The following is a 16,426-nucleotide window of genomic DNA, read 5'->3' as shown; positions in this document are numbered from 1 at the left end:
AAGCGTTTACAGATGAGACAACTTCCGCTCGATCAGCTTTTAAATCTCGCAGTTCAGTGAAAATATAATCCAGTCGGGCCAGTATTACGCTACTAGAGTCGGTGCCCCCACTACTCCCCGGCACACTGTCACTCTGCACATCCCCACCAACTGAACTTTGATTTTTACCGTACATAATTTCTTCTAAACTTGATTATTTTTAACAGTAATTATTTTAAGTTTTTCTTAAATTATCAAATGAAGCCAAACAACCTATTTATGAAATTATTATCACTAAAAAGCAGGCAGAAAACTGAAAAAACTGATACTAAATTTAACTAAGTAATTCGAATTTAACTTAGAGAAAAACAGAAACTAAAACAGAACAGTCAATTACGTCCGCACTCTACAAATGCTCAATACCAACTCCGAGAGATTTACTTTAAATAAATAAGTTTAATTAAAAATATTAAATAAATAAAAAATTTACCTTTAACAACTGCCTTAGATTAACTTTAGCATCTTGTGCTTTAACTATTTGAACAAGATGTTGTAAACAGTCTACAATTTTATCCCAAAATGTGAATTCTTCTTTTAAATCCGAAACATCTATTTTGTTTTTTGATACAGTGTATAGACATTTTGTTAAACACTTTATCAGTACATGTAGATTTGTCCTTAAAAATAAGACAAAAACAAAAAAAAATTCTTTTAATAATTGATTTAGGAAGAATTGAAGGATAATTTAGTTACATCTAGAGAGAGTACGCTCTTGAGGCTAAATCCTGCAATGTTGAAGCCCCATTTATAGGTGGGGGCCCGTAAGTATCTGGATCTTATGTTAACATTAATTATTTTTTATTTTTGACACATTTCGCCAGAGCACTAGGCCACTTCTCGCTTCCAAAAGCGATTAACTACTTCACTTTCACGAAACTACAAGCGACTGGATATTCCAAGAAGCAGAATAGTCACTTTAATTCACTAGTTCAAAATTTTCCTAGTTATCAACCATTCCACATACCAAGTGTTGGCGATTATTTACCCAAATTCATTAATAAATATAATATATTTGTTCATGCACATATATATTAAAAAAATCTTCCAATTTTTGAGATTGTTTTTCAATCACCCTCGTTAGAAGATAAAAGTTATTTTTATCTTAATTATTATGAACAGTATTAAGTGTTTATCTTTGCGTTATGTGTGATATGAACCCTATTTTAAAGTTTTAAATATCTGTACATAGGAAAAACATAAATTTGACCAAAACTTCTGGATTTTTTTTATGTTCTCGTGATTTCCACTGTTCCACCTATAGATTACTTTCCAGAATTATTGTGCACAGGTAATAGCTTAACCAATTAAACAGAGATACCACACTGTCTTACACATAAAAATATACTTAAATAAGGCATTTACTTATTAAAATGTGGCAACAGAGTAAATGAGCAATCTGTACTGTTTAATGTCGTAATTTCATTACTTATTGATGTTATAACAGTAAAAACATTTTCCAAACTGTCTTCGCCGCTAATTAAGTAAATCTCTAGTAAACAAGCTTGGCTTTTATTTAACTGGTTACCTTTCAGTACAACTCCTTTATTGTCGTACCATTTACGTTTTAGAAACTGGTTACACAATTCACCTGCAACAATTGGCAGAGCTTTTAAATAGTTTTAATTTAGATTTTTTTATTTATTTATTTAAATAACAATATAATATCCTTTATTATTATTACTACTAAACAAATAATAAATACCTATATCAGTAACTTTTTTATCTTCGACATCGTCTTGAAGTGAATTCAACGTATTTATTAAATTAACTAGGTTAACAGCTGAATTTAAATCAACCATACACTTAGATATAGTTTCTAAATAGTTAATAGCCGATTGCAATGCGCGATTTAAGGTTATTGAAGATTTAGATTTTGCTTCATTACTGGACTCACCACCTAACTTCATTGCTGCCTCTGTGAACATAATAAAGTAGACTGATTTTGGTAAGAGAAAGAATTTATTACATAGCTTGATTTAGAAAATTAATGTTTTGAGTGGATAGCGGAAATCGGGCTATGCAGAACAACAACAAAAACAATAATAATAATAAGAAGAATAGTAAATAATAATAATAACACGGAGGTCCCGGGTTCTTAGATTTTCTCTTCCTAAGAGCTTCTTACAGCTCAAGAAATACTTACCAGAACTCAATGAATATTTCCTACTAATTTGTTTTTAAGGCTGATATTGTCGGTTCTCGTACACAAAGCTTTGCCGTTTTTGTTTTGTTTTTCAATTATCGCTTATATCTATTTTTTTAATAAAAGTATTTGTAGAATTAACTAACCAGGTCTTGGAGAGAAACTTAGAGTAGCCACTCCTTTCATTGTTTTACAATATGTCCTAAACCCTTGAAAAATCAGTAGGGATCAAATACGGTAAGAGGTAAATATCAAAACAGATGAGATTCTTAAACTGGACCGGAGTCAACAGCAGCGTGGTGAATTGACCTGTTCAAGAAAGCTGTAGGTTTAGGGAGCTCAAAGGATGTAGGGAAGAAGAAATAGCCTCTCACATCCTGTTTGGGTAGTATGAGATCTTAGGCACCTTCAGACCACAACAAAACACCTAAACTCTTGCAAAAGATGAGAGCTTGCACCTATTAGGACTCAAAGGGCCAGTTATAAAAAAAAACTGTCTTTTGGCTATATATACCTCTCCAGATATTGTCTTCAATAGAACCCACTTCCTGTATTCATCTAATCCCAATTCCTCTTCATACCAACAAAAACTAGTAAAAGTAAATTTACTCCTACTCGTTAAAGACATTAAATTAAAACTGATTTGAACTGAGCATTGCTTACTTATAAGATACTTGATGTAGGTATCCGTTTTAAGATCTGGCCAAGAAAAAAATGAATCAAATATTGAAAATATTAATGAAGTACATTTTTTAATTTCTGCAGTACCGGAACAAAACATTCCTAATGCATCATAAACTCCATCGTTTTCTTGTAATAAATTCTAAAATCAAATATTTATTTCGTAAATGTTTCAGTTATGTGGATAAAAATTTAAGAAATAAAAATAACCAAAACTTACATAAAAATATTCAACCATTTTTTGCAAATGATTTGTAATGTGTGATATTAGTTTTGCCGTATTTCTAACTACAAGATCAACTGGTACATTTAAAAAATTATTAAATTCCACTTTTTCAGTTTCACGGCTTTTTAATAAAATACCCTTAGGTTTTAGACGATATATTAGTTTTCTGTTTAAATCATCTAATAGTAGTAATAATTCATTTGGTCCCAATTCGGCGCTAAATTTACCATCCTGAAAAAATAGTTTTAAAAATTAGTTTGAATAAATATTGAGGCCTTAAAATATAAGTTAAATAACCCTTAGCCCGAAATTGAAATTAAGCTTAACACAATTAATATCGATATCTTATCGATCGATATTTTCTTCACAATTTTTTCGATTTGAGAATAAAATATTAAGTTAAATCTATTTAAACATTTATTACCATTAAACACTCATAAAGTATTTGGCACGATTATATTAGAAGAAACAGAAAGAAAAATATACTTATGAATGAACTAATTGAACCCAAAATATAAAGTTTGTACTCACAATTGGCGGATCAGGTTTCATGATCAGTGATTGTGTTAATATTAGACAAACGTCAAAATCAAACTCTCTTAGATACTGTTGAAAATAAGAGAAATCTGTTAAAATCTCCACAGATGCATCTTCATCTTCAGTGGATGAATCTTCTGGCTGGGTTGGTGCTGAATTATTTCCATCGTTCTTTGAAGAACCACTATAATTAGTGTGAACTTTCTTCTTTTTTCGTGGACGACGTTGTGATACTCCTCCATTGGCACTTGATCTGTTCACATTTTTTAAGTGCTAGTTAAGTGAATGATTAAAAAAAAAAAAAAGTCTCACTTTTTTAAAGACTTAAAAACACTTTTAAAAGTCTGACTAGAGTTGCCTTTTGGTAGTACACCGCCGAAACTTTAGAATCGAAAGAAAAATTGGTATTTATGTTGGAGAGGCAATTTACTAGACAAATTCTAAGCAGGGGGGCCTAAAACATGTGGAAAGTTTGACGTTTCAGTTCTGTTTTTTCAGACGAAGTTTACGTTCTGTAACACCCGCGCATATAACAATAAAGGATTATCATCTTCTCTTTAAATAAATAAACTAAGATAAATTACTTATATCGCTTAGTTAAACATTCAAAACCATGCTTTGGAAGAAGCCTAGGACCAGTATCCCGGCGAAGGACCCAATCAGAAGCAATTCTAGGCAATTCCAGGCTAAACTACGTAATTGTTCTATTTCCATTTGCGGTAACTAGGACCTTTTGTATCAGTATTGTTTCCCACAGGCATAGGCAATCCAGATAAGTACGAAAATACGAATATCGGAGGATTAAAGAAAAACGCAAAAAACCATGCTTATCTTTACAGTTATCTTTCATATGATTTTCTTCCTCCAATACTGGTATTACCTTAGATTCTTTTACATACGTACTCCTTGAAAAACTCAGCTTAACACTATTACCACCTAACTCCTTTTCAATTACATTCAATTTCTGTGCCATATTGAATTATTATTGAAGCAAAGTAAGTGATATTATTAATTGATAGAATTGAATATCCATTTCTTACTTTTTCTTTAACTGGCCAAGCCCTTTACGAACGCCCACACACTTAGGTGGAACGTAGCCAATAGCTAGTGGGAAACAACTAGCGACGAGCGTCTGTACATGCAGAAGTAGACGTAACCGCATCATTACCTGTCAGTATTGTAAAAAAAAAAAATAAATAAATAAAAATAAATGAATATATAATTCAAAAATATAAACAAATAAAATCATGATTTACGTTGAAAAAAAAATAAAACCGATCAAATTATTATTATTTTTTTTTTTAAACGAATACTGACCTTTTCTGGTGCACCTTCTTTGATAAGATAAACAAATGAATTGATTATCTCTCTGAGCCAATTACAAGTATGAAACAGGCAATCCATCGTAAATACTTGTTCTTGCTGATCTAATGTAGAAAATTTTGTAAAAACTGAAGGATTTGGAAAAGAGATATAACAACCTAGTAGGGCATCAATTTCAGACAGATCAGCTAATTGTAGACCTCTTATCACTCTTAACAATCCAGGTAGTGCCACCAATCTGTCCAGTAATCAAAATTAAAATAATTATTAAATGCAAATTTTGCATTTGCCATTGGGTATATGTTGAAAATTTATTATTAAACTTTTCCAAATTATTAGTATTTTCGCCAAATATATTACGGAAATTGAGAGACAGACACATTATTTTAAACAATGTTACTGAAAACAAGTAATTCTGCCAAAATTTCCTAGCCTTGTTCGTAATTTGGAATAGAAATAACATTTTTCAATGTCAATGAACAAATTTTTGTAATTTATTTAATTTTTAGTTGCTGTAAAACTGAACTTTTAAAAAGTAACAAAGATAGTATCTGTACTAACTTATGTACACTGAAATTAGTTTTTTGTTTGGATTCTTTAATTACAGCATCACTAATATTCAGAACTATAGGATCTTCTAAATCTACGTCTATACAAAACTGTATAGATGCTTCTAGTTCATCATCTCTATAAAGAAGAAAAACAAAATTATTAATAAAAAAATTCGTTGTTTGAAAAAATTAAATTCATAATGAGATGAAAGAAAATTTATCTTTGAACCTGGATGAAAATTCAGATGCAGCAATGATGAAATTATTTTGAAGACTGTTCTGCAATTCAATTGAAACTTTTTTCTGAAACAAAAAGAGTACATGAAACTCTTAGTGCGGATCAAATCTTGAGTACGATCTTTGGACTAATTGTGGAGTACAGCTAATAACAATTACCAAGATAACAAGTTAGACCAAAATTCGTAAGGACTAGAGTATTACTTTTAAACATTACACAAAAAGGAAATGAACAGAGAAATCTGCATTTTTTTGGGGGGCGTTTTTTTTTTGCAGACTCTCCTACAAAATCATCTTCACCCAGCATCAATCACGAGTCAATATGATGAGGACTTTTTCTGGCTTGAGGCTTACTTGTTTCTTACCGCAAGAGGCAAGCAACGCTTAAATTATACACTGTCCGTTGTATGGTTGAGTCCATCCAGGATGTGAAATTAAAATGTCTCCAAAATTTATTCACCTGATCAGACCAATGTTCCGGAAGAGCAACTCTAAACGGCTTTAGAGTGAAGCCGTAACTTCCCTTCACCCCCCAAAAAACTGCATTAAAATGAATTTTTTAGGTTGTGGATAACGTTAAACGAAAATATTGAAGCCATTTTTGAGCTAAATTGCAAAAAAAACAAAAAAAAAACGAATAATCGACATTTTAAAGTATCACTTTCCGAGGATGGAATCTGACCATATCCTGGTGCTCTGGGTGGCACCTAAATGAAATATCATATTTGAATTATCTGCACACTTCCACTTCTGAGTTTACTCAGATTAATCTGCATTAAACTACCTTTTTCTTAGATTAAGGTAAGTGCTTCAAAACCAGCTTTTCAAAAGAGACAATCTACACGATTGATTGCTACTCTATATTCAGTCCAGAAATCTGAAGTAGACAAAATATTTAATATTTTCAAGAGTTTTGCATGTCTGGTGTTGACTGTAAATAATGAAATGAAGGAAAAAGCAACTTTATTTTCTCAGACAGAAAGAAAAATCAAGCACAAAAATAAAGGCGTTCAAAAGAAAAATCAAGCACAAAAAAACTGATTTCTTCTAACTAATCACAACGCAAATGAAGAATAAAATTACGGTATGATAGTCCATATTAAAAGGCAAATAAGTACAATATGAATGAGTGAAGTGAAGAAATAAATCTGGAAATCATCAGTGCAAAGATGATATTGAAAGAGATGAATATGGTCCAAAACAAAGAATGGTAGGAGAGTTGTTTATATAAATATTATAATACAATGTATTACTCAAATATTCTGTATTCTTTAGCTACCTTTTTAACAATCCGGTTTATTATAGTCAGAAAATTTACTAATTTACAAAATAAAAACCAAAAATTTTTACCATAAAAGCTTTATCCATATTGTCAGAATTCAGCACTATGTATGACAGCTGATCATAACACAATTCATGGGCTTCAGAATTTGAATAAGTAGCGGCCGTAACCAATTCTATGAATGAAAAGAAAATAAACAAATTAATCATGCAAAATATTATTAGAGATTTTAAACAGAATATTTGCAGAAAAAAAAGGAATTTCTTGGAAAATGAAAAAGGAAAATTCTAGTTTACCTAAAAGAGCGTAAGCTTTTTCAGAATTATTATTCAACACAATGCTGTTTATTCCGCTAGTTTCTTCAGTTGAGTTTCCTTCTTTTGATTGCAACTCTTCAGTATCAGGAGTTATGTTTGTTTCATTTTCTTTCTTTTGTACCATATGTTTGATTGTCATTAATGAACAAATAACTCCACTTTTGAATATTCTAAAATAAAAAAAAGTGCAGTAACAATTATATACAATATTAGTCATCATGTATTCATATTGATCAACCCTGAATATTAGATGGTGTCAGTTAAGAAATTGCATATATATTTAATACAACATAAAGTATTATTTCATTCCGTACTCATGAAATAACATAATACAGAAACACGCTATACTAGTAAAACTTACGGTGGCTCTGGACAGCATAACTGTTTTTGTACAATCATGTAAATTTCATTTTGTAAAGAAACTGGTTCTTCGGATAGTTCATCAGAATTTCCAAAGGCAATCATACAAATGGTGTCCATTAATTGCCTTATTTCAAAAACATTCAAGTCGGACACTATATCGAGTAAAGACTGCAAAACAAAAAATGAAAAAAATACCTTAAAATAAAACTTTTTTTTTTTTTTCTTCAAGGGGGTGAAATGCAAATTACGCTCATTGTGCCGGACACCCACGCGGCTAAGTTTTCTCTACAATTAGGTACAGAATTCATTGGAATCTAAGCAATACAAACCGAGATATAAACGTTTGAAATTTGATCGAGTTTGAAAACAACAAAATTTAACCGTCTATATCTCCTTAAATATTACAACTAAAACTTCGCTATTTATATCACATATACAGCTAAGTTTTCTCTACAACTAGGTATAGAATTCTTTGAAATCTAAGCAATACAAACCGAGATATAAACGTTTGAAATTTGATCGAGTTTGAAAACCACAAAATTTAACCGTCTATATCTCCTTAAATATTACAACTAATACTTCGCTATTTATATCACATATACAGCTAAGTTTCCTCTAAAACTAGGTATAGAATTCTTTGAAATCTAAGCAATACAAACCGAGATATAAACGTTTGAAATTTGATCGAGTTTGAAAACCACAAAATTTAACCGTCTATATCTCCTTAAATATTACAACTAAAACTTCGCGATTTATATCACATATACTGCTAAGTTTCCTCTAAAACTAGGTATAGAATTCTTTGAAATCTAAGCAATACAAACCGAGATATAAACGTTTGAAATTTGATCGAGTTTGAAAACCACAAAATTTAACCGTCTATATCTCCTTAAATATTACAACTAAAACTTCGCTATTTATATCACATATACAGCTAAGTTTCCTCTAAAACTAGGTATAGAATTCTTTGAAATCTAAGCAATACAAACCGAGATATAAACGTTTGAAATTTGATCGAGTTTGAAAACCACAAAATTTAACCGTCTATATCTCCTTAAATATTACAACTAAAACTTCGCTATTTATATCACATATACAGCTAAGTTTCCTCTAAAACTAGGTATAGAATTCTTTGAAATCTAAGCAATACAAACCGAGATATAAACGTTTGAAATATGATCTAGTTTGAAAACCACAAAATTTAACCGTCTATATCTCCTTAAATATTACAACTAAAACTTCGTTATTTATATCACATATACAGCTAAGTTTCCTCTAAAACTAGGTATAGAATTCTTTGAAATCTAAGCAATACAAACCGAGATGTAAACGTTTAAAATTTGATCGAGTTTGAAAACCACAAAATTTAACCGTCTATATCTCCTTAAATATTACAACTAAAACTTCGCTATTTATATCACATATACAGCTAAGTTTCCTCTAAAACTAGGTATAGAATTCTTTGAAATCTAAGCAATACAAACCGAGATATAAACGTTTGAAATTTGATCGAGTTTGAAAACCACAAAATTTAACCGTCTATATCTCCTTAAATATAACAACTAATACTTCGCTATTTATATCACAAATACAGCTAAGTTTCCTCTAAAACTAGGTATAGAATTCTTTGAAATCTAAGCAATACAAACCGAGATATAAACGTTTGAAATTTGATCGAGTTTGAAAACCACAAAATTTAACCGTCTATATCTCCGTAAATATTACAACTAAAACTTCGCGATTTATATCACATATACTGCTAAGTTTCCTCTAAAACTAGGTATAGAATTCTTTGAAATCTAAGCAATACAAACCGAGATATAAACGTTTGAAATTTGATCGAGTTTGAAAACCACAAAATTTAACCGTCTATATCTCCTTAAATATTACAACTAAAACTTCGCTATTTATATCACATATACAGCTAAGTTTCCTCTAAAACTAGGTATAGAATTCTTTGAAATCTAAGCAATACAAACCGAGATATAAACGTTTGAAATTTGATCGAGTTTGAAAACAACAAAATTTAACCGTCTATATCTCCTTAAATATTACAACTAAAACTTCGCTATTTATATCACATATACAGCTAAGTTTCCTCTAAAACTAGGTATAGAATTCTTTGAAATCTAAGCAATACAAACCGAGATATAAACGTTTGAAATTTGATCGAGTTTGAAAACCACAAAATTTAACCGTCTATATCTCCTTAAATATTACAACTAAAACTTCGTTATTTATATCACATATACAGCTAAGTTTCCTCTAAAACTAGGTATAGAATTCTTTGAAATCTAAGCAATACAAACCGAGATATAAACGTTTGAAATATGATCTAGTTTGAAAACCACAAAATTTAACCGTCTATATCTCCTTAAATATTACAACTAAAACTTCGTTATTTATATCACATATACAGCTAAGTTTCCTCTAAAACTAGTTATAGAATTCTTTGAAATCTAAGCAATACAAACCGAGATGTAAACGTTTAAAATTTGATCGAGTTTGAAAACCACAAAATTTAACCGTCTATATCTCCTTAAATATTACAACTAAAACTTCGCTATTTATATCACATATACAGCTAAGTTTCCTCTAAAACTAGGTATAGAATTCTTTGAAATCTAAGCAATACAAACCGAGATATAAACGTTTGAAATTTGATCGAGTTTGAAAACCACAAAATTTAACCGTCTATATCTCCTTAAATATAACAACTAATACTTCGCTATTTATATCACATATACAGCTAAGTTTCCTCTAAAACTAGGTATAGAATTCTTTGAAATCTAAGCAATACAAACCGAGATATAAACGTTTGAAATTTGATCGAGTTTGAAAACCACAAAATTTAACCGTCTATATCTCCTTAAATATTACAACTAAAACTTCGCGATTTATATCACATATACTGCTAAGTTTCCTCTAAAACTAGGTATAGAATTCTTTGAAATCTAAGCAATACAAACCGAGATATAAACGTTTGAAATTTGATCGAGTTTGAAAACCACAAAATTTAACCGTCTATATCTCCTTAAATATTACAACTAAAACTTCGCTATTTATATCACATATACAGCTAAGTTTCCTCTAAAACTAGGTATAGAATTCTTTGAAATCTAAGCAATACAAACCGAGATATAAACGTTTGAAATTTGATCGAGTTTGAAAACAACAAAATTTAACCGTCTATATCTCCTTAAATATTACAACTAAAACTTCGCTATTTATATCACATATACAGCTAAGTTTCCTCTAAAACTAGGTATAGAATTCTTTGAAATCTAAGCAATACAAACCGAGATATAAACGTTTGAAATTTGATCGAGTTTGAAAACCACAAAATTTAACCGTCTATATCTCCTTAAATATTACAACTAAAACTTCGTTATTTATATCACATATACAGCTAAGTTTACTCTAAAACTAGGTATAGAATTCTTTGAAATCTAAGCAATACAAACCGAGATGTAAACGTTTGAAATTTGATCGAGTTTGAAAACCACAAAATTTAACCGTCTATATCTCCTTAAATATTACAACTAAAACTTCGCTATTTATATCACATATACAGCTAAGTTTTCTCTACAATTAGGTACAGAATTCATTGGAATCTAAGCAATACAAACCGAGATATAAACGTTTGAAATTTGATCGAGTTTGAAAACAACAAAAATTAACCGTCTATATCTCCTTAAATATTACAACTAAAACTTCGCTATTTATATCACATATACAGCTAAGTTTTCTCTACAACTAGGTATAGAATTCTTTGAAATCTAAGCAATACAAACCGAGATATAAACGTTTGAAATTTGATCGAGTTTGAAAACCACAAAATTTAACCGTCTATATCTCCTTAAATATTACAACTAATACTTCGCTATTTATATCACATATACAGCTAAGTTTCCTCTAAAACTAGGTATAGAATTCTTTGAAATCTAAGCAATACAAACCGAGATATAAACGTTTGAAATTTGATCGAGTTTGAAAACCACAAAATTTAACCGTCTATATCTCCTTAAATATTACAACTAAAACTTGGCGATTTATATCACATATACAGCTAAGTTTCCTCTAAAACTAGGTATAGAATTCTTTGAAATCTAAGCAATACAAACCGAGATATAAACGTTTGAAATTTGATCGAGTTTGAAAACCACAAAATTTAACCGTCTATATCTCCTTAAATATTACAACTAAAACTTCGCTATTTATATCACATATACAGCTAAGTTTCCTCTAAAACTAGGTATAGAATTCTTTGAAATCTAAGCAATACAAACCGAGATATAAACGTTTGAAATTTGATCGAGTTTGAAAACCACAAAATTTAACCGTCTATATCTCCTTAAATATTACAACTAAAACTTCGCTATTTATATCACATATACAGCTAAGTTTTCTCTACAATTAGGTACAGAATTCTTTGAAATCTAAGCAATACAAACCGAGATATAAACGTTTGAAATTTGATCGAGTTTGAAAACCACAAAATTTAACCGTCTATATCTCCTTAAATATTACAACTAAAACTTCGCGATTTATATCACATATACTGCTAAGTTTCCTCTAAAACTAGGTATAGAATTCTTTGAAATCTAAGCAATACAAACCGAGATATAAACGTTTGAAATTTGATCGAGTTTGAAAACCACAAAATTTAACCGTCTATATCTCCTTAAATATTACAACTAAAACTTCGCTATTTATATCACATATACAGCTAAGTTTCCTCTAAAACTAGGTATAGAATTCTTTGAAATCTAAGCAATACAAACCGAGATATAAACGTTTGAATTTTGATCGAGTTTGAAAACCACAAAATTTAACCGTCTATATCTCCTTAAATATTACAACTAAAACTTCGCTATTTATATCACATATACAGCTAAGTTTCCACTAAAACTAGGTATAGAATTCTTTGAAATCTAAGCAATACAAACCGAGATATAAACGTTTGAAATTTGATCGAGTTTGAAAACCACAAAATTTAACCGTCTATATCTCCTTAAATATTACAACTAAAACTTCGTTATTTATATCACATATACAGCTAAGTTTCCTCTAAAACTAGGTATAGAATTCTTTGAAATCTAAGCAATACAAACCGAGATGTAAACGTTTGAAATTTGATCGAGTTTGAAAACCACAAAATTTAACCGTCTATATCTCCTTAAATATTACAACTAAAACTTCGCTATTTATATCACATATACAGCTAAGTTTCCTCTACAATTAGGTACAGAATTCATTGGAATCTAAGCAATACAAACCGAGATATAAACGTTTGAAATTTGATCGAGTTTGAAAACAACAAAAATTAACAGTCTATATATCTTCTTAAATATTACAACTAAAACTTCGCTATTTATATCACATATACAGCTAAGTTTTCTCTACAACTAGGTATAGAATTCTTTGAAATCTAAGCAATACAAACCGAGATATAAACGTTTGAAATTTGATCGAGTTTGAAAACCACAAAATTTAACCGTCTATATCTCCTTAAATATTACAACTAATACTTCGCTATTTATATCACATATACAGCTAAGTTTCCTCTAAAACTAGGTATAGAATTCTTTGAAATCTAAGCAATACAAACCGAGATATAAACGTTTGAAATTTGATCGAGTTTGAAAACCACAAAATTTAACCGTCTATATCTCCTTAAATATTACAACTAAAACTTCGCGATTTATATCACATATACTGCTAAGTTTCCTCTAAAACTAGGTATAGAATTCTTTGAAATCTAAGCAATACAAACCGAGATATAAACGTTTGAAATTTGATCGAGTTTGAAAACCACAAAATTTAACCGTCTATATCACCTTAAATATTTCAACTAAAACTTCGCTATTTATATCACATATACAGCTAAGTTTCCTCTAAAACTAGGTATAGAATTCTTTGAAATCTAAGCAATACAAACCGAGATATAAACGTTTGAAATTTGATCGAGTTTGAAAACCACAAAATTTAACCGTCTATATCTCCTTAAATATTACAACTAAAACTTCGCTATTTATATCACATATACAGCTAAGTTTCCTCTACAACTAGGTATATAATTCTTTGAAATCTAAGCAATACAAACCGAGATATAAACGTTTGAAATTTGATCGAGTTTGAAAACCACAAAATTTAACCGTCTATATCTCCTTAAATATTACAACTAAAACTTCGCTATTTATATCACATATACAGCTAAGTTTCCTCTAAAACTAGGTATAGAATTCTTTGAAATCTAAGCAATACAAACCGAGATATAAACGTTTGAAATTTGATCGAGTTTGAAAACCACAAAATTTAACCGTCTATATCTCCTTAAATATTACAACTAAAACTTCGCGATTTATATCACATATACTGCTAAGTTTCCTCTAAAACTAGGTATAGAATTCTTTGAAATCTAAGCAATACAAACCGAGATATAAACGTTTGAAATTTGATCGAGTTTGAAAACCACAAAATTTAACCGTCTATATCTCCTTAAATATTACAACTAAAACTTCGCTATTTATATCACATATACAGCTAAGTTTCCTCTAAAACTAGGTATAGAATTCTTTGAAATCTAAGCAATACAAACCGAGATATAAACGTTTGAAATTTGATCGAGTTTGAAAACCACAAAATTTAACCGTCTATATCTCCTTAAATGTTACAACTAAAACTTCGCTATTTATATCACATATACAGCTAAGTTTCCTCTACAACTAGGTATAGAATTCTTTGAAATCTAAGCAATACAAACCGAGATATAAACGTTTGAAATTTGATCGAGTTTGAAAACCACAAAATTTAACCGTCTATATCTCCTTAAATATTACAACTAAAACTTCGCTATTTATATCACATATACAGCTAAGTTTCCTCTAAAACTAGGTATAGAATTCTTTGAAATCTAAGCAATACAAACCGAGATATAAACGTTTGAAATTTGATCGAGTTTGAAAACCACAAAATTTAACCGTCTATATCTCCTTAAATATTACAACTAAAACTTCGTTATTTATATCACATATACAGCTAAGTTTCCTCTAAAACTAGGTATAGAATTCTTTGAAATCTAAGCAATACAAACCGAGATGTAAACGTTTGAAATTTGATCGAGTTTGAAAACCACAAAATTTAACCGTCTTTATCTCCTTAAATATTACAACTAAAACTTCGCTATTTATATCACATATACAGCTAAGTTTCCTCTAAAACTAGGTATAGAATTCTTTGAAATCTAAGCAATACAAACCGAGATATAAACGTTTGAAATTTGATCGAGTTTGAAAACCACAAAATTTAACCGTCTATATCTCCTTAAATATTACAACTAAAACTTCGCTATTTATATCACATATACAGCTAAGTTTTCTCTACAATTAGGTACAGAATTCATTGGAATCTAAGCAATACAAACCGAGATATAAACGTTTGAAATTTGATCGAGTTTGAAAACCACAAAATTTAACCGTCTATATCTCCTTAAATATTACAACTAAAACTTCGCTATTTATATCACATATACAGCTAAGTTTTCTCTACAACTAGGTATAGAATTCTTTGAAATCTAAGCAATACAAACCGAGATATAAACGTTTGAAATTTGATCGAGTTTGAAAACCACAAAATTTAACCGTCTATATCTCCTTAAATATTACAACTAAAACTTCGCTATTTATATCACATATACAGCTAAGTTTCCTCTAAAACTAGGTATAGAATTCTTTGAAATCTAAGCAATACAAACCGAGATATAAACGTTTGAAATTTGATCGAGTTTGAAAACCACAAAATTTAACCGTCTATATCTCCTTAAATATTACAACTAAAACTTCGCTATTTATATCACATATACAGCTAAGTTTTCTCTACAATTAGGTATAGAATTCTTTGAAATCTAAGCAATACAAACCGAGATATAAACGTTTGAAATTTGATCGAGTTTGAAAACCACAAAATTTAACCGTCTATATCTCCTTAAATATTACAACTAAAACTTCGCTATTTATATCACATATACAGCTAAGTTTCCTCTAAAACTAGGTATAGAATTCTTTGAAATCTAATCAATACAAACCGAGATATAAACGTTTGAAATTTGATCGAGTTTGAAAACCACAAAATTTAACCGTCTATATCTCCCTAAATATTACAACTAAAACTTCGCTATTTATATCACATATACAGCTAAGTATCCTCTAAAACTAGGTATAGAATTCTTTGAAATCTAAGCAATACAAACCGAGATATAAACGTTTGAAATTTGATCGAGTTCGAAAACCCAAAAACTTTAACCGTGTATATCTCCCTAAATATTATAACTAAAACATCGCTATTTATATCAGTTATACAGCTAAGTTTTCTCTACAACTAGGTACAGAATTCTTTGAAATCTAAGGAATACGGACAGAGATATAAACGTTTGAAATTTGATCGAGTTTGAAAACCACAAAAACTTTAACCGTCTATATCTCCTTAAATATTACAACTAAAACTTCGCTATTTATATCACATATACAGCTAAGTTTCCTCTAAAACTAGGTATAGAATTCTTTGAAATCTAAGCAATACAAACCGAGATATAAACGTTTGAAATTTGATCGAGTTTGAAAACCACAAAATTTAACCGTCTATATCTCCTTAAATATTACAACTAAAACTTCGCTATTTATATCACATATACAGCTAAGTTTCCTCTAAAACTAGGTATAGAATTCT

General features: G+C 29.6%; 1 protein-coding gene across 2 annotated transcripts in view; it reads right to left on the bottom strand.

The window, feature by feature from the left end:
- Fancd2 overlaps positions 1-16,426 on the bottom strand; it is a 40,081-nt gene that overhangs the window by 6,974 nt on the left and 16,681 nt on the right. Inside the window, exons 11-23 of one of the 2 annotated variants that reach the window (XM_074136233.1) lie at positions 7,698-7,867; positions 7,316-7,506; positions 7,088-7,194; positions 5,730-5,803; positions 5,511-5,636; positions 4,944-5,187; positions 4,667-4,794; positions 3,621-3,879; positions 3,084-3,320; positions 2,846-3,005; positions 1,742-1,954; positions 1,402-1,627; positions 470-656 (exon numbers count right to left, since the gene is read on the bottom strand). In XM_074136233.1, coding sequence (XP_073992334.1) covers positions 470-656; positions 1,402-1,627; positions 1,742-1,954; positions 2,846-3,005; positions 3,084-3,320; positions 3,621-3,879; positions 4,667-4,794; positions 4,944-5,187; positions 5,511-5,636; positions 5,730-5,803; positions 7,088-7,194; positions 7,316-7,506; positions 7,698-7,867 — 2,322 coding nt within the window. Of the gene's footprint in view, positions 1-469; positions 657-1,401; positions 1,628-1,741; positions 1,955-2,845; positions 3,006-3,083; positions 3,321-3,620; positions 3,880-4,666; positions 4,795-4,943; positions 5,188-5,510; positions 5,637-5,729; positions 5,804-7,087; positions 7,195-7,315; positions 7,507-7,697; positions 7,868-16,426 lie in introns of those variants that run through there. The other variant, XM_074136234.1, reaches the window with a different exon arrangement.

This window comes from Rhodnius prolixus, unplaced genomic scaffold, assembly GCF_049639745.1.
Source record: "Rhodnius prolixus isolate KJV_2025 unplaced genomic scaffold, Rpr scaffold_5, whole genome shotgun sequence".
Taxonomy (NCBI): domain Eukaryota; kingdom Metazoa; phylum Arthropoda; class Insecta; order Hemiptera; family Reduviidae; genus Rhodnius; species Rhodnius prolixus.
This window is presented reverse-complemented; position numbering and strand designations above follow the sequence as displayed.